General features: G+C 59.0%; 1 protein-coding gene across 1 annotated transcript in view; it reads left to right on the forward strand.

Moving 5' to 3' along the window:
• ABCA13 (ATP binding cassette subfamily A member 13) overlaps positions 1-23,685 on the forward strand; it is a 240,985-nt gene that overhangs the window by 87,355 nt on the left and 129,945 nt on the right. The window contains exons 27-34 of the mRNA XM_041773932.1: positions 396-590; positions 2,821-2,994; positions 3,732-3,909; positions 7,398-7,537; positions 10,505-10,618; positions 11,504-11,594; positions 18,953-19,129; positions 20,539-20,845. Of these exons, the coding sequence (XP_041629866.1) occupies positions 396-590; positions 2,821-2,994; positions 3,732-3,909; positions 7,398-7,537; positions 10,505-10,618; positions 11,504-11,594; positions 18,953-19,129; positions 20,539-20,845 (1,376 nt within the window). The remainder of the gene's footprint in view (positions 1-395; positions 591-2,820; positions 2,995-3,731; positions 3,910-7,397; positions 7,538-10,504; positions 10,619-11,503; positions 11,595-18,952; positions 19,130-20,538; positions 20,846-23,685) is intronic.

Consider the following 23,685-nt stretch of genomic DNA (forward strand, 5'->3'; position numbering starts at 1 on the left):
AAAGCCATGACCGCCTGTGAGCTGGTCTCCCCTGAAAGATGGGGGAGGAAGGGAGGCGGAGGTCGGAGGCGGAGGCCTCGCGGGGCAGGGTCAGCGGCTGGGCAGGGCCGTGGTGCAGGGGGGAGGCCAGAGGGTCACACGGGGCGTCTGTGCACATGGCGGGAACGTCCCCACTCAAGCCGTGAGGACCCAACAGAGGTTGGGGCTCCATGTATCTGTGGGTAAATCCTCAGGCCTTGGGGGAGGGGGCGAGCGCAGAGGCTCCGTGCCGGGGCGGCCAGGTGCTGGGGGGTGGGGGTGGGGGTCCTCCTGGGGGGGTTGTGTGCCGGGGAGGGGTCGGGGCTCCTCGCTGGGGGCTCCGGGCCGGCCGCGCCCCCTGACCTCCTCTCCAACAGGTGCTCCCCGGTGCCCTGGCGCTGGTTCTGTCCGGGAGGTGCGACGCCGACGTCCTGCGCCCACTGCTGGCGTTTCCCGAGGACCCGACGTCCGCGCAGGCGGCCAGGGAGCTGTGTGGCCTGCCCGGGCCCCGGGCCTACGCGCTGGTCGTGTCCCTGACTCAGAACCTGGACCTGCGGAGGCTCATTTACAAAGTAAGGGGGTGACTGCTGGGGGGGCCTGGCTCGGCGTGCGGCGCCCCTCGGTGCTGGCCTGTCCCCGGTGGGCGCAGCAGGTGCGGGTCCCCAGCTGACCTCTGGGTCTCATGCTTGCTGGCTCTGGGGTGGGGCCCGGGATGCAGGGCGCTCAGGTCGCCGTCCGGGCCCCCCCAACCCCCGGCCCTGGAGTCGGGCCCCTTGGGACACTTGGCACCACACGGTGGCAGTCGGTGTGGTCAGTGCGAGGAACAGCCCCACCTAAACCCCGGGGCCGGGTTCCCGCCCCTTTCAGGGCCCTTCCGAGGGCACCACTGGGGCAGCGGATTCCTGTGGCCGGGCCAGCACCCCTGCCGAGGAGGGAGCCGCTCCCACCGGCCGTGGCCCTGGTGCCCAGGAACCAGCTCACACCTGCCCCCACACTCCTGCTCGCAGTGGGGCGAGGGGAGGGGGCTCTGACACATCCCAGGACAGTGTGTGGGACGGGGATGACTGGGCGGGGAGCACGGCCGACCCGGGGCGCCCTCACCCCCCACCGACCACTCTCTGGGCTCCACCTCTTCTTGTCCTCTGTCCCCACGGAGTCTGGGAGTCGCCCCCACCCGCAGGGACGGGCCTGGGTCCTCGAGTCCCCCAGGGGTGGTTTGCTGACGCCTGGGCTCTCAGAGATGCCGCAGGTGTGTCAGGGCGGCGAGGGGGCTCTGGGCGCCCAGCCCGGAGGACAGCTGTGGAGTCCGGAGCTGGGGGCTTCGATCCCAACCCCATCTCCTCTGTGGTCTCCCTCCCGTGGGTCCGTGAGGGTCACACACGCACACGTTCTGAGATCGAATGCTAATTAATGTCAGGTCGCGGGCACGTAGAAGTCCGTAAGCAGGAGGGAAGCTCCCCTGAGCGTCCCCCTGTGCAAGGCCGCCCTGCCCAGGAGGCTGGATGGGTGGTTTGCTCCCACGTTCGTGGTGCCCCAATCTGCCACGGCCCCGGCGCCAGTGTCTCGGGGCGCGCAGGTGCTCGCAGGGGCCCCCGACTTGAGATCGGTGCTTCCAGACGGGAACCCTGAGGAGCAAGCGGCCGAGACGAGGTGTGGGTTGGGGCCAGGCTCCCAGGCAGAAGGAGGAGGGCACCGCTGACCGGGCGTCCTGGGCCGGAGCATCGGGTGCCTGGCTGTCGGAAGCCGAGGGGACCCGGTTCTGCGGGAGGGGAGGTGGGGGGAACCCGTGGAACGCGGGGCCCCGCACACCCTCTCGCCCGCCCGAACCCCCCGCTCCCCGACGCCGGGGCAGGACCCGTGAGGCCCTCAGTGCTGTGGCCCCATCTGTCGTCCCCGGCACACGGGCGCCCGGACGCCTCCCCTGCAGGCTGCAGCGACGACGGCCGGAAGACACGGGCACCCGCCTGCCGGCGAGCCTGGGCTGAGCCTGGCCGGGGGGTTGGGGGGTGGAGGAGCAGTGGCCTCTGGCCCACAGGTCAGTGCGCAGAGTCGCAGGCGCAGATGCAGATGAGCAGGAGCGGGTGGCAGTGATGGGGCCTCGGCCTGGGTCCCAAAGCCCGAAAAATTCAGTGTGCAAATGAACGTGGGCGGAGGAGGCCCCCGCGGTTCCCTCCTTCCCGTGGAAAGAGGCCGCGGCTCCTCATTCATCCATTTACCAAACAAACCCCACGCCGTGGGCTGCTCCCCGAGGCCGGCAGCTCCTAGGGCACGTGTCCCCGCCCCCCAGGACCTGGACAGCGCAGAGGGCCGGGTCAGTGGTGGCGCGGAGGCTTCCAGGGGCGCTGCTGTCCCTAGGGCCCGGGGACCCCGACATGAGGCTCCTGGGCGTGCTCGCGTCTCCTCGTCCACGAAGTGGGTGGCCACGTGGCCAGATGAGGACCGAACCGCGCGGTTCCAGTGGTACGTGGAGGTGGTTCCCCCGTAAGGACGGCCGCCTCTGCACCCTCCTAAATGTCCGCGGTTTAGGTGCCTCCAAGGTCAAGAGAAATATGTTGAAAACGGTTTGAATTTCTCACGAGGGACCGCATCCAGGCCCGGCGAGCGCTGGGGTGTGCGGGTGCAGCCGAGCACGCGCAGGGAGCCGAGCCAGCTGTGGCATGAGGAGGACCTTTCTATGGCAAAGCGAAGTCCTCTCCCTCATTCGGAGAGAATGAGGTCACGTAGCTGGGCCGCCCGTGCTCCAAGCTCCGGACCCTCCAAAGTGCCACGTCGGTTACCTGGCGTCGTGTTTTCTGCCTTGAGGTTCTGATGCCGTTGGAAGTCCGCCGCGCGCTCAGCGCTCTGTTGGACGTGGTCTCCAGGCTCAGCCAGCTGCTCCCCAAAGCAGGACACATCCTGGAGCAGCTCCCCGAGTTCCTCCGCATCTATAAAGTCACCACCTTGCTGGACGTGCCCGACGTGCCCGACTTTGACCAGGTGGGTGTGTGTGCGGGGCGCCCGGGGCATTACTCTGATTTGCTGCGTCTTTGCATTTGTTTATCTCTTTCTTCCAACATCTAAAGTCCGCGCGCGGCCACATACAGGGGCGGGAGTGCCTTCTGTGGCCCTGTGGGGCCGGGCGTCCCCCAGAGGCTTCGCTGAGCTGCGTCCACCCACGGGTGCTCACGCCTCATCCGTGAAGTCGGGAGTCACCGCACCGACTCCGCACGAACAAGAGTCCGAGGGCCCGTTTATCTCAATTCCGGGATCGGGCGTGTATTTACATCTAAATAATTGGCTCACAAACTGCAGGTCGTTTGCGGCCAATGCAAACAGAGACTTGAACGCGGTCAGTGGCGTGACGAGCCCGTGCTGGCCGCCGTCCGCCGGGCCGGGTGCGTGCGGGGAGTGGATGCGCAGGACGGTGCCGGGCCGGGCGGGACAGGCCTGTGCTCACCGCCGTCATGTCCCGCGGTGATGGGGCAGGAGACAGCCCTGGAGACCGCTGGGTAGTCGGGGGGGGGGAGAGCTCACCCCTCGCGGGACGGTCGGGGATGCGCTGGGTGCCCGCGTGCGAGCGGCCATGACCTCGCAGCGGTTCACAGGGCAGAGGCCCCACCGCGTGACAGGCCGCGTGTGCCGAGGTCGGAGGAGCCCGCAGCAGAGGTTGCACCTGCTTCCCTCGGAGGTCGGAGCCCCTGTTCACACGCCCTCTGTCTCCCTCCCGCTCTCAGGCTCCGCAGCAGGGTCGGGGCGGGAGCGCAGCCTTCGGTTCTTTCCAGTTCGTGGTGAAGCAGGTTTGCCGGGAGCCAGCGTCGCTCTTCAGCGGCTCCAACTCCTTCATGAACCTGCCTCGAGTTACCGAGCTCCTGGGCGGAGACAAGGAGAAGTTCAACATTCCCGAAGACGCAAGTAAGACGGCGGCCGTTTGCGTCCCATCCGGTTACTTAGGGTCTCGGCCCTCAGCGCTGCTCTGTGCTGAACGTTCTGGGGGAAGGCGGGGCTCACCGGCCAAGAGTGGCCTCGCAGACGAGATCGCGTATGTGTGCGGGGGTGGGGGACGCTGAGCCGTCCACACCCAGGCCCCCCAGCACGTTCCAGGCCTTCGTACCTAGAACGTGTCCCCCCGACGTGGGGCAGGAGGCCACCTACCCATCCACCGCCCTTGCCCCTGAGCTCCACAGATTTGGGGGAAGCCACATGCATTTCCCTGGTTGCAGGACATAGCGGGTTTGCAGGGGAGCCCAGGCCCCTCCCCGGTGCAGGGGAGCCGGGGTCCCAGATGCACTGGGGCCTCAGGAGTGTCCAACTCCAGGGCTTCCGGTCTTTTTATTTTTTTATTTTTTTAATTTTAATTTATTGATGATAGTCACACACAGAGAGAGGGAGAGAGGCAGAGCCACAGGCAGAGGGAGAAGCAGGCTCCATGCACCGGGAGCCTGATGTGGGATTCGATCCCGGGTCTCCAGGATTGCGCCCTGGGCCAAAGGCAGGCACCAAACTGCTGCGCCACCCAGGGATCCCGGCTTCCGGTCTTTTTAATAGTGGTTTTTATTGCATTGCTCAGCCAAGGAAATCTTTTCGATAAACTCCAAGTCAGCTGGTTAGGACCTTCCTTATACCTCCAGGATTCCTTTACGCCGCCTGTGGAGCCCGCCCGGGCCCGGCGTCCGCCATATACCCGTGAGCTCTGTCCGCAGGTCAAGCTGCGCCGTCCAGCGGGGGCCGTGTTAGCATTCTGGCCACCACTGCCCCCGTATATGAGATGCTCCCCATCAGCTAGCAATTATGCATTATAGGTTTATATCGCTTTACTTAACGTACGAAATAGATGTTTGAATTGATGCTCACATACAGCGAGCCTGGGATGGAGAGAGTGTCGGTGGGACTGGGAAGAGGAGGAGAGTGGTGGTTTGTGGAGCTGGAGGTGTAGGGTGGGGAGTCCCATGGCAGTGCCCTCACAGCTACTTCACAGACTGTGTGCACCAGTGCGCTCACCAGCTAATGGACCATTGGGACACCTGCCAAATATAACATGATTTGGCAGCAGAGACACGTTAATGTTATTAATATTTGATAATTTGTTGTCTACCTCTCAATTCTCATTTCTTCTTTTTTTTCTTGCATTTGGGTTTCCTGAGGATTTTTACTTGCTTATCAAATCTAATCATCCAGCCATTCCTCTACCCATCCGTTGATCCATCCGTCTACCCTTCCATCATCCATCCATCCACTATGTATCCATCCATCTGTCCACCCACCCTACCATCCATCCATTCTTCTCTTCATTTACCCATCATCCATCTATTCTTCTATCCATCCATCTACCTCCCCATCCATGCACCACCATCCATCCATCCATCCACTGATCCATCCATCCCCCACCTCTCAATCCATCCATCTATCTATCCATCCACTGATCCATCCATCCATCCAACCATCCACCTCCCCATCCATCCATCCATCCATCCATCCACCCACCCACCTCCCCATCCATCTTCCTATCTGTCCATCCATCCATCCATCCATCCATCCACTGATCCATCCATCCCCCACCTCTCAATCCATCCATCTATCTATCCATCCACTGATCCATCCATCCATCCAACCATCCACCTCCCCATCCATCCATCCATCCATCCATCCATCCATCCACCCACCCACCTCCCCATCCATCTTCCTATCTGTCCATCCATCCATCCATCCATCCATCCACCCACCCACCTCCCCATCCATCTTCCTATCTGTCCATCCATCCATCCATCCATCCATCCACTAATCCATCAACCCATCCATCATCCATCCATCCCTCCATCCCTCCATCCATTCACCTTCCCATCCATCCATCCATCCATCCATCCATCCACCTCCCTACCCATCCATCCATCCCTCCATTCACCATCCATCCATCCACCCACCCATCTACCCATCCATCCATTTATCCATCCACTCAACCATTCATCCATTCAGTCATTCAGCTACCATGGAGGACCAGTCTTTCTTGTTTTTTTCATACATTGTAATTCAAATGACTGTCACATTAACCATGGACAATATTAGTACCCTCCTTTTCTACATGACATACTAGAAGCTCAGAGAAGGCTAAGTGACTTACCTAAGGTCACTCAGCTCTCAAGTGACCGATATCAGGAGTCTTGGTTTCAGATTTCTTGTTCTGTACATCTATATGTTTATGTCTTTTCTGAAATGGAAATCATTACTGTTTCAATTATGCTGATAATTTAAACTGTGACTTTTAAAAAATATTAGTAAGATCAGCTTTTGGACATGATGGTTTAAAATTCATTGTGTAGTTATGCTCTTAATTTATATCTCAGGAGATTCTATCAATTTTATTGCAGTTGATTAAAAATTCAACAATTGTTGAATAAAAAGAGCTGGTCTTTTTCCTTTTCAAATGGAGAATTTGGGAAGATGAAATTAACAGTGGGAATAATCACGAAGGCACTATTCATATCTTGGACGTCAGGAATCCTGGTATCAAAGCTAAGATATATTCATCGTAAATATAAATACTCCGCTTCAGGGGTAAAAGCCCCAGTTCTGCTGAAGTATTATTCACCACTAGCTTAACACCTTATAATATTTCGGGGTATCTGGGAGGCTCAGTCAGTTGAGTGTCCAACTTTTCATCTCAGCTCAGGTCCTGATCTCAGGGTCGTGAGTTCGAGGCCCGCGTTGGGCTCCACACTGAGCATGGAGGCTACGTAAAAATCAAAACACGCACAAACCTCATAATATTTGGTTACCAACCCTTATGCTCGTGGAGGATCTACCTCCAACAGGTACCTATTGGGTTAGACAGGTCAGTCGAGTAAACCTTCAGTTAAAACCAATCAGCACACAGCAACGTGGAAGCCATCCTGAGGGAGAAAGTGTCAGAATGGAAATAAGGCAATTTATATCACAAGCAGTAAGGTCAACAGTGCTTCGTAGGTGCAGGGAAGAAAATTCAGGAGCGATGTATAAAGCTAATTTCATAGGAAAAACCCGATTCTGTTCTCAATGCTGTAAGTGTTGACAGTTTTCTAGATTAAAGTTCAGGTACATTTCTGCTACTATTTGCAGGTGTCTTTGTCATTAGTGCTCATATTGCTGAGTGTGTGAAGGTCATGCTCTCCTCTCTTTCCAATGACCGAAGTGACCACGGTATCTTGAAATTTCTTATGAGATGGGAGCCACTAAAGCCAGCAACAGGAAAGATTATTCTCATATTTACTGCCCAAATTCAGAATCGTGGCATGAAAAATATATCTCAGTGTGTTTCACCCGTTGTAAAGTGCGACGCCGTATGGATATGCAAGGGAGCATTGCTCTTAGTCTGGGCATCCCGTATCCTGACTCTTTCTTATTTTTATTTTTTTTTCTAATTACCACAGCACCGTTTTGCTTGAACCTCTATCAGGAAATTCTACAGTCTCCAAATGGTGCTTTGGTGTGGTCCTTCCTCAAGCCTATATTACACGGGAAAATACTGTACACACCAAATACTCCAGAGATTAACAAGGTCATCCAGAAGGTAAGTCTGGGGGTTCTGGGGTGGCTCAGGCAGTTAAGCGCACGACTCTTGATTTTGGCTCAGGTCGCGGTCTCAGGGTCATGGGATGGAGCCCTGCGTCGGCTCTGCACTCCGCCGGGAGTCTGCTGAAGGATTCTCTCTCTCTCTCTCTTTTAGTAAATAAGTCTTAAAAAAAAAAAAAGGTAAGTCCGAATGACCAAGGATCTTACTGACCGTACCCACAATGCCGGGAAGCGGTCTTCAAAGGCTCGTAACGATGCACGTGTGTTTGTGTGCAGATCGCGGCTCTTGGTGGCCTTTGCCTGCTCCTGCTGTTCTGTGGGGCGGGTCCCGGTCCTATAGGACACTTGGTGGCAGGGGTGTTGTGTGGAGCAGCCTCTGCCGTGAGGACGATTACACAGAAGCCCGGTCCCCGTGGGTCCAGGAGAACGTGGAGGATGAGGGCTGGTCTCTGACTTGACGCATCTGGAGGTTAAGGATGCGTCAGAGCCGACGTGTTTATAGTTGACGTTTCCAGGTTGGTAGTGAGGCTTTGCCAGCTTCACTCCGGGGAGGAGGCTAGATCAGCTTCCCGGGAACGGCCCTGGGGTCACACGGTTCTGCTGGCCCTTCCTTCTGGGCCTTACGTGGCGCCCACAGCCAGGCACTGCAGCACTGGTGATTATTCATACTTGCGTGTCCTTGTCCTTTTGAGCAGATTGTGCTATCATCTGTGTTTTGTTTCCGAGTCGGGCGGCGGCTTGTAAGGAAGCTCGCAGGCACCTTTCAAGGCCGTCAGGGGGGATGGACATGCAGTCGGGGGGACCCCGGGTTCTCCTGAGGGCACGCGTGTAAGCTTCAAGTGGTCCTGACTGGAAAAGGAAAAAGGTAGCGCTGGCGTGTGGTCGCGTGAGCCGTTGCATTAGTTTGTTTTGCTCCAAGCGGCTCTCGCATGACCCCAGGTTGTGACTCGGCACAGCTCCCTGCCTCCTGCATGTCGTCAGTGACTTCGGTCTTTGTCTTGAAAATGTTACTTTGGAGGGATAGTTACTGAATCTGGGTCTAGTCTGGAGAGCCACCGGGAGCTCGTCCTCCCAGAGCTACGCTCGTAACGGGCCTGGGCACACACCGGAGCCCCCGGACGCCCTTCCTCGTTGAGCTTTCAGGGGTTCTGGGTGTTCTGGGGATTTCATAGAACGTGACCGTATCGCAGCTCCCTTGTAAATTCCAACTTTTAAAACTAAGGGGGTGCCCGGCTGGCTTGGTTGAAGAGGGCATCCGACCCTTGATCTCAGGGTCCTGAGTTCGAGCCCTGAGTTCGAGTTTGGGTCCCACGTCTGGCGTCGAGATTTCTTAAATCGAAGGGGAAATATTTTCAGTGTTCTGTGGTTCAAAGAAGCCACTGTCTTGCAAATAAGAGTGAATTAAATGATGGGGCACCAGGTGGCTCAGTGGGTGAGCGTCTGTCTTCGGCTCAGGTCATGATCCCGGGGTCCTGGGATCGAGTCCCACGTCGGGCTCCCTGCTCAGTGGGGCTTCTGTGTCTCCCTCTCTATCTGCTGCCCCCGACTTGTACGCTCTCTCTCTGCCAATAAATACATAAAATCTTAAAAAAAAAAAGGGGAAATATTAAGCCCCGGGTTTCTTGTTTTGCTATGTGCTAACCCTCGTGTCGTGTTTGGCGGCTGCTTTAAAACACTTGCCAGTCATTTGATGTCCAAAGGATCTCAATACGGCATCAGGTCCTTGCTTCCCTCGTTTTCAGCTTGTGATTTCCTGGCTCTTTGTGGGGAGGGTGGTGTGAGGTGCACCCTGGGCGCCCTGGCTCGGGGACACAGCCCTGCTCCCTGGGGTCTGGGGCTGGGGTCGCCCGGATGGCATTCTGCGGCTTAAACACGGTCCGCTGGGCATGTCCTAGGGATTTTCCGTATTTGGTAGCTTTGTTTCCTAATACTATTAAATTCAACTGTTAGTTTTAATTTTTAGACCATTTTTTTCTATCAAGTATCGATGATTATTATTTTAAAAGAGTCATCTCTGATTATTCTGAGTATCTGAATTCATACAATATTAATATTTCATTGCCCCCTGCTATTTTAGTTTGTATTAGATCATTTAAAATTGGAATGAGTGGAGATTTGTAGATCTTGCTGTGTATTTAGGAAAGCAGCCCATGTACTTATCGGTTTTCTTTTTATCCAAGTCAGTTGTTTTTTTGTTGTTGTTATTTTAAGTCTTAAAAAAAAAAATCTATTTCAGTAATGTCTACACCCAATGTTGGGCTCAAACTCACAACCACGGGCCTGAGCCACCCAGATGTCTTTGAAGTCATTTAAAAAAAAGTAAAAAAAATTAAAATAAATAAATAAAATGTTATTTATTCACGAGAGACACAGAGAGAGGCAGAGGGAGCAGCAGGCTCCATGCGAGGAGCCTGATGCGGGACTTGATCCCGAGACCCAGGGTCACGCCCTGGGCAAAGGCAGGCGCTCCACCCCTGAGCCTCCCCTGAGCCCCCCGGGCGCCCCTCTGTTTGTGGATTTAAGATCCTTGAATGGTTCCCCTTTGGTTGCCTCAGTCCCAGCTCCCAGCCCCCGCAGACGTGTGCGCCGTAGGGATGCTGCCGTTGGGTTTCACGGAGCCCAGGCGTGGATGTTAGCCGAGCGCGTATTTTTAGGAGGACGTGTGGGCGCGCAGCACTGCTCGTAGCTGCCGTGTGTTGGGGACCTTGCTGCTCCCGGGAGCTCAGCCCTAAGGGATGGTGGGAGGCAGCCGATGGTCTGGGGACTCGCCTCGGAGGCCGGGACACGGGCGGGTCGCCCGGCCCTGGGGAGGTTCATGGCTGCAGGCGGCAGTGGCGGATCGTGGCCCCACTGGCTGGTTCAGCCGCAGCTGTCTCCCCATGTCCCCGTACAGCCCCCAAGCCCCCCCACCCGCCCCCCGGGGCCGCAGGCCTGGAGTCACACCCGCCAACGCTTGGTTTTGCAGGCAAATCACACCTTCCACTTCGTGGACAAGCTCACGACCTTGGCAGAAACACTGTTGAAGATTTCCAGCATCTTTCAGAGCGGCGGAAGCGGCCAGATGCTCAGCCAGCTGCAGGTGAGCGGGGGTGGGGGGGCAGCTGCGGGGGAGGACGAGCTGGGAAGCAAGCGCGGCCCGTCGGGTGCCCCTCGGCTGTCGGTGGACAGGGGCAGTGACTCGGCGTGGAGCACGTGGTGCCAGTGAGGGGAGCCAGGGCTTGCTCCGTGCCACAGGCTGCTGTCGCGAGCACGACGGATGGTCTACCAGTGGCTGCTCGTTCTTCAAGTGGCATAAGCGGGGGCATGATTGTGTCCTCGTGTCTTCTGAAGGGTGCGTGGGCTTGACCCCCGGGGTCTGTTAAGGGCTGGGCTTTGGCTCCCTGACCTCGTGGGCCAACACCCTAATGTGCCCCTGACTTGGGGTGCGGGGCCTACGCTGGCCTCCCCGACGCCTGACGGTCGTGGACTCAGGACTCATGCAAGCAGGCCACGGAATAGCCGGGCCGAGCGTGTGCCCGTCCGCCCCCTGGGGCCTGCCAGTGGGCACCATGCCCGTGCGCACTCGTCTGGCCTGATTGCTGTGCTCCCAACGTGCTCCCGACAGGCGGTGTCCAGGTCCTCCCGCGGGTGGATGCTGCGACCGGGCTCCGTGACGTGCCGCGCCGTGCGGGCAGTGGGCGAGGGAGCAGGGCTATGCGGGCCAGCGAGCCCTGGGTGCAGCGGGGGAGGCCGGGCGGCGGAGCGGGGCCGTGGGTGACACGCTGTCCCTTTGCCCCCTGGCACGGCCGGGGCTGCCGGCACCCAGGCCGACCCAGGGCGTTCGAGGGCCCCGGGCCCGTCCGGGATGGAGGCCCGGCGTTGCTGGTTCTCGGAGCGGCCCCCACGGTGCGAGCGAGACCTTGGGGAGAGCAGGTGTTTCCCGTTCGAGGAAAGGCGGCGGTCCCTACCCGGGCTTCTCTCTTAGGAAGCCCTGAGGAACAAGTTCGTCCGCAGCTTTGTGGAGAGCCAGCTGCACGTCGACCTAGACGCGCTGCGCGGGAAGCTCCAGGCGTATGGTGAGTTTGCGGTGCGGGTGCAGGTGGGTGGGGGCCGGCGCCCGCCCCCGGGCAGCCCTCGTCCTGCCTCCCCGTTTCCGGGTGATGTTGGCTGCGCTCCTCCTCTCGGGCTTCTGGAGGCTCGTCCGCAAGGCTGGGTATGCCCCGAGGTGGCTCGTACCCGGGGTTTTCTGATTTATCATCGAGTCAGGGCTTGCGCAGCAAGGGACTGGCCAAAACGGCAGCTTCTGACGTGAGGGCAGGGGTCACGGAGCCTGCACGTAAGCTCCGGGGCAAGTGAGCGGCCTGAGTTTACAGTCGATTGAAAGCTGCTGCGTCGGCTTGCAGAGTCGTAGCTCGGGTTAGAAAGCTCTGGGAGCCCACCACGCTCACGCCGCGCGTCCGTAGTGAGGGCACGGACTCATCTAGACGTCGGGCGACCGCGTACTGAGCCCGCAGGACAGTCGGGGTCTGGGCCGGGACCTGGAGACCCACCGGCCGTCCAGCAGGGTGCACATGGCCGCATGGGGGCCGTGTGGGGCCGTGTGGGGGCTGTGTGGGTGCGAAGGTGCCCTGGCAGGATCCAGGCTTGTGAGGTGCCCCCTGGGCCTATGCTCAGGGGCCCGGCCCAGTTGGGGGCTAAATGGGAGTAAGGAGGGTCCCCGGGGCGGGGGAAGCATGGGAGGGCATCTCTACAGCTCTGTGGCTGAGCAGCGGAGGGGCTGGTGGTGCCCGTGGCTCCACCAACCCCCCTACCCCCAGCAGGAGGCTTGCAGGGGCTCGGGGGAGGCTTGTGGGGGGCTCACGGGGGCTTGCAGGGGCTCATGGGGGCTCGCGGGGGCCTTGCAGGGGCTGGGGGGCCTTGCAGGGGCTTGGAGGAGGCTTGTGGGGGCTTGCAGGGGCTCATGGGGGCTCGCGGGGGCCTTGCAGGGGCTGGGGCGCCTTGCAGGGGCTTGGGGGAGGCTTGTGGGGGCTTGCAGGGGCTCATGGGGGCTCGTGGGGGCTCGTGGGGGCCTTGCAGGGACTGGGGGGGCTTGCAGGGGCTTGGGGGAGGCTTGTGGGAGGCTCATGGGGGCTTGCAGGGGCTTGGGAGAGGCTTGTGGGGGGTTCAGGGGGGCTTGCAGGGGCTCACGGGGACTCATGGGGGCTCTTGGGGCCTCGCGGGGGCCTTGCAAGGGCTGGGGGGGCTTGTGAGGGCTTGGGAGAGGCTTGTGGGGGGCTCGAGGGCTCATGGGGAGCTCAGGGGGCTCATGGGGGCTTGTGGCTTGTGGGGGCTCGTGGGGAGCTCATGGAGGCTCGGGGGGCCTTGGGGGCTCAGAGGGGCTTGTGGGGGCTCGCAGGGGCTCGTGGGGAGCTCGGGAGCACTCACGGGGGCTCACGGGGGCTCGTGGAGGCTTGGGGGGCTTGTGGGGGGCTTGGAGGGGCTTGTGGGGGCTTGGGGAGGCTCGGGGGGCCTTGTTGGGGGTTCAGAGGGGCTTGTGGAGGGCTCACAGGGGCTCGTGAGGAGCTCAGGAGTGCTCATGGGGGCTCAGCGGGACTCGTGGAGGCTTGGAGGGGCTTGTGGGGGGCTTGGAGGGGCTTGTGGGGGCTCGGGGAGGCTCGGGGGGGCTTGTGGGGGCTCAGAGGAGCTTGTAGATGGTTTGCAGGGGCTTGTGGGGAGCTTGGGGGAGCTTGTGGGGGGCTTGTGGGGGCTCAGGGAGGCTTGGGGGGGCTTGTGGGGGGCTCAGAGGGGCTTGTGGAGGGCTCGCAGGGGTTCGTGGGGAGCTCAGGAGTGCTCATGGGGGCTCAGGGGGGCTCGTGGAGGCTTGGGGGGGCTTGTGGGGGGCTTGGAGGGGCTTGTGGAGGGCTCGGGGCTTGTGGGGGCTCGTGGGGAGCTCGGGGGTCTCATGGAGCCTGGGGGGCTTGTGGGGCACCTGGAGGGGCTTGTGGGGAGCTCGCGGGGACTTGGGGGTGGCAGGAGGCACCATACTTCCTGTTAGGAGACAACCAAATGTGCTAAATTCACTCCTTTAGAAAAATTACTGGTATTTAAATGATTTCCCTTTCATTTTATTTCTTAAGTGGGCTCCAGGCCCAGTGTGGAGCTCAACACGGTGCTTGAACTCAGGACCCTGAGATCCGACCTGAGTGGGTCACTTAGTGGACCGAGCCACCAGGCGCCCCAAGTTAACGACATTTAAAGATAAATGTCACCGCCTCGAGTCATTTTTCAAGTAATGAAAACGTACCCTTAAAGAGCTGGTGCCGTTTCTGGACTTCCTGGAGCCGCGGTCCCTGCAGTGGGTCCGGGTGTCCCGCCCGAGGCAGAGGCGCACGCGGCCCCGCTGCTGTGAACACGCGGCCTTCCCGGGAGCTTCTACGAGGGGGGCCCAGCGGCTCACGGGAGCTCCTGTGGCTCAGTAGAGTCGCTGTCAGAGCCGAGCGACGTGTGGGATGTTCCGCTTCAGCGACAGATTTCGACGTGCCCTCCTCTCTCTCTCCCTCTTCTAATTTTCATTTTTTGATTGCTCTTGTCGGAGGGTCATCGGTTTTCTTAGTGTTTTCTTTTTTTTTTTTAGACGAATGTTTGGCTTTAGTGATAATTCTGTTTTTTTTTTTTTTTAATTCTTTTTTTTAATTCTGTTTTCTATTTCATTGACTTTTGATGTTTTGCTCGCTTTTCTGTTTTTGGTTCTGTCCTTTGACTGATTTGTCTTTTTTTTTGATAGCTTCTTGAGCGAGATGCTTAGATCTATGATTTGCACCTTTCCCCCTGGACACACACATGCTCATGACCACACGCTCCCCCCTGGACGTGGCCTCCCGGCCCCTCGCGCGTTTTGCTACGTTCCATTTTCTTAGCTTCAGTGCCGTGTTGCTGTTTCTGATCCTTGGGCCGTTTGGAGGTTGATTAGCTCACTTTCTAAATACCTGTTATTTTCCATTATTTTCCATTTATCTCCGTGTTGCCGGTTTCCAGCTGCCAAGGTGGTCAGAGCACCCGCTGTCAGTGCGACTGCAGTTGGCTGGACTTGTCGACACCTGACCCCCCCTCCCCTCGCCCCATGGCTGGGGCGCCATCCTGTGTCTCCTGATTTGCTTTCTAAAGATTTGATGTATTTACTTATTTGGGAAAGAGAGAGCACACGGGGGTGGAGGGGGAGGGTGGTTAGAGGCAGAGGGAGAAGCAGACACCCCGCGGAGCAGGGAGCCTGATGCAGGACTCGATCCCAGGACCCTGAGACCATGACCTGAGCCGCAGGCAGACGCGTCACCACCTGAGCCCCCCGGGGCCCCTTGTCTGTCTAAACCTGAGGCAACCCACTGGCACCCCGAGTTCCCTGACTCTACGAGGCCACGGGGTTCACCTGCAAGCCGCCGGCTGTGTCTGCTTGGCAGCTTGAGTGCCGCCGGGCCACCTGGCGCCCAGGACGTGTCCCCTGCCCTGTGGTCCCACGAGGCCAGGTCTCTGCTCCAGGCTGCTCCCCGTCTCCCGAACAGCTCCGTAGGCGAGGCGGCCTCCCTCCCACGGCGGGTACGACAGAGAAACTTCACCAATCAAAGCCACTTTCCACTGCAAGGGGCGCCGGGGCTGCCCAGCGGCTTAGGCGGGTCTGGCTCCTGGTTTTGGCTCGGGTCACCGTCCAGGATCCTGGGGTCCAGCCTCGCGTCGGGCTCCCGGGTTGGCATGTCCTTGCCCTTGAGCTGCTCCGCGCTCACCCGCCCACTGCCCATGTGCGCTCTCGCACTCTCAGGTAAATAAAATCTTTAAAAAAACCCCACTTTCCAGTGTAAAGCACAGAATCACGGGGAGCTGTTCCCACGGCCAAGCCGTGCCCTGCTGACTTCTCTGCCACCGCTCCCGCGCTCTCCTGCGGCAGCTACCGTGTGGGGGTGATGTCACTCGTCGCCGTGCCCCCAGCTAGCTACCGCCGACCGCGTGTCTCATGCGTCTGGCTCTTGACGGCTCCTGGGGCCTGTCACCAAGCACAGGAACCTCTGCGCTCAGGCTCTACCCACTGTGCTCGGGAAACAGGGGAGCAAACGCCCACGGGGCATCCGCCGTGGCTGCTGCCGCCCATAGGCATCCAGCCTTCGCGCGTGTGTGAACCGTGTCTGCAGACCCCGGGGCATGGATGCCTCCTGGCAGTGTGCTGGGGCCCATGGAGGCACAGAGCAAACTCGGTGCACCCCCCAAAAGCATGCATCACTTTTGCTTCAGAATCTGGGGGGAAAAAGAGACATAATTTTATATAAAAACAAAAGAGGCTAGAAGATGGTAACATTTTCCTGGGGAAGAAAATCACTCATTTCACAAAGTTCTCTTCCCGGAAGGGCTCTCTTGGGGATCCTGTCTCTTCCTTGCGGACACCCCTTGGCCACCCCCCACTCTCCTGTGCTCAGGGCCCACAGTGGGGAGCACCCGAGAAGCACCGCATGGCTTTGCTGCACGGAGCTGTGCCCGCTGGAGTCCCCAGGGCCACAGGATGGGGGGTGCTGGCGTCAGCTCCGCCCCTGCGTCAGCTGAGCCAGCCGTGCAGACCCTGCCATCCGTGTCTCCACAGCACGTAACCTGGGTGCCCAGCTCTCTGTCTCGGTTGGGGTGGAGGTGGCGGCTGGCGATCTGGAAGTCTGCCCACCATGTGGATGCGGAGCAGAGCTCTGATCGCGGCGGTGTTGGAGCCGCATCCGAGGAGCCGCTATCTGCTGGGATCAAGGCAGCACCCTCCGTCTGTGCCTCTGCTGCAGGCGGGTTCTCTCTAGTCTATCAGTGACCGCGGTAGCGGACCCCCCGGCGGGCGCTCAGCGTGCTCCAGACACAGTGAGCGCCAGACGGCTGACGGGCGTTATTTCAGGGGATCTTTAGAAAAACACCACAGAGCAGATTATGATCGCCCGCGTTCCATGAGGATGAAACGTAGGGTCTCAGGGCCAAGCAGACACAGCTGCCCCAGGGAGTGGGGTGGGCACCCCGGGCTGACCCTGACCTTGACCCCGTATGCTGCACCCCCACAGCATATGTGGTCCAAACCGAGGGACTTTCCTTAAACCGAACCCCTGTGGCCTCTTGTTGCGCGGAGAGGCCCGTGGAGGCGGGTCCTTGCGCGGTGTCTCGGCCTAGGACCCGGAAGGGGCAGAGTGAGAGCGGCAGCGAGTGGCCGGGGCTCAGGCCGCTTCTCTAAGTTCCTTGGGACCGTCCCGTTTCAGCCGCTGGGACAGGGTGCATGAAACCGCCTTAACCGTGTTCCCTGGCCACGGACAGAGCCGAAGCCTGGACGCGTTAACGGCTCTTTTCCACCCGCGTTGAGGTGACAGGGATAGACCTTGAGGGAATTGTTCATTCATCTCTGGCTTTTGGAGCTCACGCTGCCCGTCAGAGCGGGTCCACGCTGAGTGGGTGAAGCCCGGAAGCCGGGAGGAGAGATGGGCAGGTGGACCGGCACGGAGGGACGTGATGATGCTGAGGCCGCCCCAGGGGCGCCCGGGGAGTGGGCACGGAGGGGGGGGGTCATCAGTGGGAGCCTGGGGCATCGGGAGGTGCGGCAGGGCCTGCGGGGGGGCCACTACCTGCCACCACACGGTGGACAGGTGACAGGGCCTGCAGCAAGGGGCCGACCCGGACCGTGGGGGGAGCACGAGGACCCCGGGGGCTCACGCACAGGGCACTTGTGAATGGGCCGCCCCAGGCTCATGCTGAGCTGCAGGGTGGGCTCAGGATCGCCCTGGTCCTGCCTGGTGTGTGCTCGCTCCTTCCTTCGATGTGGCCATGGCCGCGCCCACCGAGGCATTGCCCGGTTCCTCGCAGTGACCAGTAGGGTTTGCTCACAGGGAATCCACTTCACTCCTTTAGGAGCAGGGACACCTGGGGGCCCAGGGCGTGACCCCGGGGTCTCGGGATCGAGTCCCACATCGGGCTCTGCACGGAGCCTGCTTCTCCCTCTGCCTGCGTCTCTGCCTCTCTCTGTGTCTCTCATGGATAAATAAAATCTTTAAAAAAGAGTAAAGTAAGACATAGCTAGAATGTCGACCAACGCGTGCTGTAAAGCATAGTCTATACTTCCACTGTGAAGACTAGAAATCATCTCCACCTGGGGTCCTTTCTAGAAGATTCTTGTCATGCTTCCGTTTCTTGATGTATCCCTGTTGCTGGCTCTGGTTCCAGTTGCCGGTGTCCACGGCTCAGGGATGGTCCTGCGGAAGCGGGTCCCGCGGCTGAGGGACGGGCCTGGCCTCTATACTGCCCTGTGTCTATGCGGCTCTATGATTTGCTGTGTGTGTGTGTGTGGTGGGTGTGATTCCGTGTGCGGTCACCCCCCTTGGCTGGGCCTTTCCTGTCCCTTATGACGTCCCCAGCAGTCTGCTTCCTGGGGGTCCCCTAAGGGGCGAGGCCGGAGAGGAGGGCGTGGTCCACCCCAGCAGGCTTCAAGCACGTTGTCGCAGCCCATGGTGACGCCATGACCTCGGTGTCCCTGGCGGGCCTGATGGCATCTTCCTGTCCCCCCCCAGCATGCTGAGCACGTCTATAACCACCCCCCTCCATGGCTGGGTCCTGGGTGTGCCACCCACACTGCCCCACGCTGCGTCATTTGGGTTTTCCACGTCTCTCCGTCCGGTGCTCCAGCTCCTCCTTGGAGCCCGACGTCACGTACCGAGTCCCCCTCGGTCTCCGGTCCAGGTGAATGGTCCACGTCCGGCGTCGGAGGCCCAGACCTTGCCAGCTTCAATCCCGGCTCCATGTCCATTTCAAACGCGCACACCTGGGCAGGCTGGACCAGGTTTGGCTTTCCTCGGCGTCAGGGCTCCTTGATCCCAGATGGCTGTTCCTGCAGAGTTAACGTGACAGGGTGGGCGGTGTTCACAGAACGCCTGCTGTGTTGCCCAGGGCATGTTTTCTGGAATTCCTTGGCACCGGGTTGGGACAGTAGCATTGTTTGGCCGGGTTCTCTGTGTACAAGCCTTCTGTGCTGCTCACGGCTTTCCCCGGTTTCTTCTGCATGTTGCTGGCCGCCTGGTGTCCCCGGGTCCCGCCCTCTGCCTCTCTATGGCTTCTTTTCATCCCCATGGACGGATCAGCATCACAGGACTGCAGAACTGGGCGCCTGGCTGGCTCAGTCAGTGAAGCCTGAGGCTCTTGATCTCAGGGTCATGAATTCAAGCCCCACGTTGGGTTTGGAGCCTACTAAAAAAAAAAACAAAACAAAAACAAAAACAAAAAAAACAAAAGCAAACCAAACCCAAACCCAAAACCAAAACCCAAAAGGCAGAGTTGACACTCAGCAAATAGGTAGCACATCTTCTGTAGGAACGAAGTGTGACTCTCCAGTCACATGCTCCATTGAAGGGATTTATCTCCTCGCTGGGCTGAGAGAAGGTCATGTCCTGTTGCGCTCTGTCCCCAGGAGGCGAGCTGGACAAGGTGTTTGCCCATGGGGGTGCCGGACGCATCCGCTTCCTGGGCCGGGTCTTGGTCAACCTCTCCTCCTGTGTGGCGCTGAACCGCTTCCAGGCCCTGGAGTCCGTCGCCAGCCTGGAGGCGAAAGCCCAGGAACTCATGCGACACAACAACTTCTTGGCCAGTAAGTATCCAGCGAGAAACACACTGGGGCAGGCACGGGCTCTAGGGCGCTTGCCGCTCTGCGTCGGTCTCCCCCGCCGCGTGTGACGGGGCTTGAAAAGAAAAGATGTCCTTGTCCTTTCCGGTTAAAACAAAACCAAGCAGAAAGACTCCCTTTGAGCGGTGAGCTGGGCTCTTGGCGGCTCCCATCCCGGGCCGCGCACCATTCGCGGCACCTGTTTTACCAGTTCATGGTGTCATTTTAGGTAAAATCTCACCTGATAAATTGCGTCTCCCGAGTGAGTCATGCTCTGGTTGCCTCCTCACTTTTACTTTGATCGCAGCAGCTTGACGCCCCGGGGATGCGTGGCGGCAGGCCACGGCCAGTTCCCCCGCTGTCACTCGTGTGCCCGTGTCCAGGATACACACCAAGCGTGCTCCGGTCTTGAATGAACACGGACTTATTCTTTCATTTGGGTTTGCGTGCGCTTGCTGAGGGCTGCCGTGACACGGGACCCAGGCTGTGGCCTCAGCAGCAGAAATCTGTTTTCTCACGGTTTGGGCCAGAAGTCCGTGGTCGAGGTGTCGACGGGGCTGGCTCCTTCTCAGGTCGAGGGGACCGTGCTCCAGCCTCCCCTCGGCGTGTCCACTGCCACCGTCTGGGCCTCGTGCCGGGGTCTCTCCATGTGGGACCACGCTCCCCTCCGAGGACACCGGTCCTCCTGGGTGACAGCCCACCCTGAGGAGCTCCTCCTTCCTTGGCCTCGCTGAGGACACGGTCTCCTCCTGCGCTCGCATTCTGCTCTGCGGGGCGCCAGGACTTGCACGCGTGAACCCCGGAGCGTCCCGTTCCACCCCCAGCAGGCGTGGTGTGCGACCCTCAGAGGATTCATGTGCCCGACACGGTCCCCGTGTTTGCATTCAAGTGATCGATCGATAACCCGAAGGCACCAGTTCCTTGGTTGAAATTGGAGCCCAGCTGGGCCTCGTTACATCATGCGATGCGACAACTCTCTGTGTCCGGCGTCGCTCGCCGCTGTCACCACACCGTTGACCCCATTCCCTTCCATCCCCCGACATCCTCCTCCAAACCCTGCAAACCTGTTCCTCCCCTGCCTCATTCTCAGAAAACGGAAGCCTGATTATCTGAACAGCCTGGTGCCATTTTCCAAGTTCTATAAAAATGCGAAAGAAATCATTTTGGTACAAATTTTTCTGGGTACAGATTATCTTGTTGCAAATAATCAATGACACACGGTATGGATTTGTGGACGGGTGCCTGCCTGCACTGCCCCCCCGGGGCGCGGATCCTTCCCCGGAGGGCGTGGGGCTGAGTCTGGGGCCCGTGGGGCTTGGCCTCCCTCCACCTGCTTGGTCCGTGGGGGAGCCGCCCTGAGCGCGTGGTGACCCCGTTCCCTTTTCTGCCGACAGGTATCATATTCAACAGTTCGCTGGCCGACCGTGACTGGGGGACGCGGCCTGTGCGGCTGCCCCCCCACATCACCTACACCATCCGAACCAGCGTCTTGTACAGCATGAGGACAGATCTGGTGAAAAATCCTCTCTGGAAGTTTCATCCTCAGAACCTACCGGCCGACGGGTTCAAGTACAACTACATCTTTGTCCCCTTGCAAGACATGATCGAGAGAGCCGTCATCCTGGTGCAGACGGGGCGGGAGGCCGTGGAGCCGGCCGTGCAGACGCAGGCCATCCCATACCCGTGCCACACCAGGGACCTGTGAGTAGGCCCCACACAGCCACCCGCCCGCGGGCGCCTGCTTTACAGTGGATGTGCTTTGTGTTTGGATCTCTGAGCAGAGGACGTCTCGGAGCTCCCCTGTAGGTGTTCTGAAGGGCATTTAAGGGAAGTCCACATCCTGGTTTAATTGCTTATGATTGCCTTCCTGCACCCGGGCGACCCATTCACAGGGGGAACTGCGGAGATTATGGGATAGTGCGGAACGTCACATTTGACACCAGGCATCTGTAGCTTTAAAGACCCTTCAGGAGGAATCTGAACAGGATTCACAGGTTTCACGTGCAGACCCTGAACAGTCAGCCTGCTTGCAGGGAGGGGGAGGGTTCAGAGGCCGTGGGGGTGGCTTAAGGGCTCGCGAGGCCGTCTGAGGACACCTGGGGTTAGCTCCTGACCTGGCTGGTGATGTCCTTGTGGGAGAGAAGGGATGGTCAGTTATGAGCTGGAGCAGCTGGACCACATCATTGGAAGGACAGTGGGCCTGGGCCAGATGGGGCTTGCAGAGTGTAGCCGAGGGGGTGCCTCACAGGACGCGGACCCCCAGGTGTGGTCGGGTGGTCAGGAGCCCGACAGCCACAGTGCTGCACGGGTGGGCTCAGCCCTGAGGGATGCTCTTCCTGGAGTGTCTCGTCCCATGTCCCGACGAGACGCCCCAGGAGGCAGGTGTGGGGAGCACAAAAGAAGGGGGTGAAAGGAGGCCGGCAGAGGGGCCACCTGGAACCTGTCGGTGATGGGGCAGGCGGCAGACGCTCGCCCTCCAGGAGTGCTATAGAGCAGGGGCCGCTGCACAGCAGCCACCTGACTGGGGCCACGCCCCCTGACCTGACGCCTGCCTTGCCCCATCCTTCTCGCCTGGCTGCACACCTTCTGCACCACGGCTCCCCGGGGCCTTTTCATGAAGCAAAACCTGGTTGCTCAGGCGGTACCTTCCCAGGGCGGCCTGAGCACAGGCTGCACCCGTGTGGTTGCTTCTCCAGGGGTGTCAGAGCACGGTGCCCAGGCAGAGGGTCAGGAGCAAGACACCGTTTGGCGACAGAGGTCATCAGATGACCAGGGTGCTATTGGAACCAGGACTGCCTCACTATGTGGATCATCTGAAAGCCCCTTACCCTCCGTCTTTGTAAAGTGAAGACTTTACTTTCAAAGTGATGATCGTTTTGGCTTTGGATGTTTTCAGCTGTTCCTTCTCTGCTCCTGAACTATTTTTTCTTGGAGACCATATCACCTAGAGCAAAATTTGAAAAAAATGGCTTTTTTCTGGCCAAGTGTTGTGCACAAAACCTCACAACAGCCCCAGTGCCAGGGCGTTGTGGGGATGAATGGCCCGTTTCCAGACACCAGGAGAAATGGACTTTTTATGATGTTGTCCCTTAGCCGAATCTCGGGAAGATGGGACTCTGAAAGTCTCTCTCTAGCTCCAAAGCATGCTGTCGATGTTCCCCCTGGAAGAGGGGCTGGGGCGAGTAGGAGGGGCGGGTTCCTCTCTCCGGTGCAGGGGAGCCTGGGGTTTGCCCCCAGGAGGGTGCGCTGCGCAGAACGGCCCCCATCCCTGCAAATGTCCTCATGGCAAGTCGGAGGTGGCCCGCGTGGTGGCCAGCTTTCCCTCCGAGCCGACCGTGGTGCTCGGCTAATGGGCTTTGTGAGGGGGAAGGGCCCCATGTGCTTTCTCACCCCTTGTGAATGGGACCCATTCAGGCCTCAGGCTGGAGGGAGACACGGTGACTCAGCGACTCTGTCCGTCAGTCATTACTCATGTTGAGAGTAGCCGCCATATGTCCCCGCCGTCATCATATATGGTCACACAGTATGGATCATGCTGTACTTTCTGTCTCCCTGACCTACTTGATTTATAATGAGAAGCTTGTCTGTTTTCATCCTTGTCACCGATGCCGCCCATCCTGTCCCTTCTCCCTTCTGGAAACCGCCACTTTGTTCTCCGTAGTTATGAATCTGTTTCTGGTTTTTTTTTTTTCCCCTTATTATTAGTGCTGTTTGTTTATTTTGGTCTTTTTTACTTTCCACATAGAAGGAGAATCACGTGGTGTTTGTTGTTCTCTGACTTGTCTCACTCATCATAAGACCCTCTAGGTCCATCCATGTCGTTGGAAACGGCAAGATCTCATTCTTTTTACAGCTGGGTAATATTCTATTGTATACTTTGGAATATACGGTATATGGTCTATAGACCCAGGGTCATCGCAGGACCTGCAGCCCCGTGGGTCGGCACATTCCTGCCCTGCGCTGCCTGAGCCACGTGTCTAGCTACGGCCCTGGGCCATGGGGTTGTGGGGTCACTTTTACTCATTCCCTCCTTGGATACGGTAGGATTTCATGATTTCTCAGAAGTCTCTGTTTTACTCCTTTGAAGCACGAGAAGCAGTAGCCGCATTTTCTGAGAGTCAAGTCTTGGAGGCCCTCATCGCCATATATCCTTCTGTTCTGTCTGGTTTCCACCGATGTCCTTACCTGAAGGCTCGGTGGGCCTGTGGGAGGTGGAGGCCCAGTGGAGAGATCCTATAAGGCCCTGGTCCTCGGCCACCGGGGCGACGGCTCTGAAGCATGGTGCCGACCCCCAAGCACGCTTGTGGGAGGTTTTTAGTAGCTCCTGCTACTTGCAGAATGAGTCATACAGTCGTTAATGGACTCATTTGTTTGACTATTTACTATGTACTATGTGTCTGTCTCCATACGTGGGTGGGTCAGTGAAGGGACAGGTGAAATCACCCGCTCCCATGCCCGAGTTGAGGGAAGCAGGGTCTACACATACAATAAAGCAAACACTTGAATTGAGCCCTGGAGGGAGGTAAGAGCCCTGCTGGTGT

The sequence above is a fragment of the Vulpes lagopus genome, chromosome 11 (assembly GCF_018345385.1).
Source record: "Vulpes lagopus strain Blue_001 chromosome 11, ASM1834538v1, whole genome shotgun sequence".
NCBI classification, from domain to species: Eukaryota; Metazoa; Chordata; class Mammalia; order Carnivora; family Canidae; genus Vulpes; species Vulpes lagopus.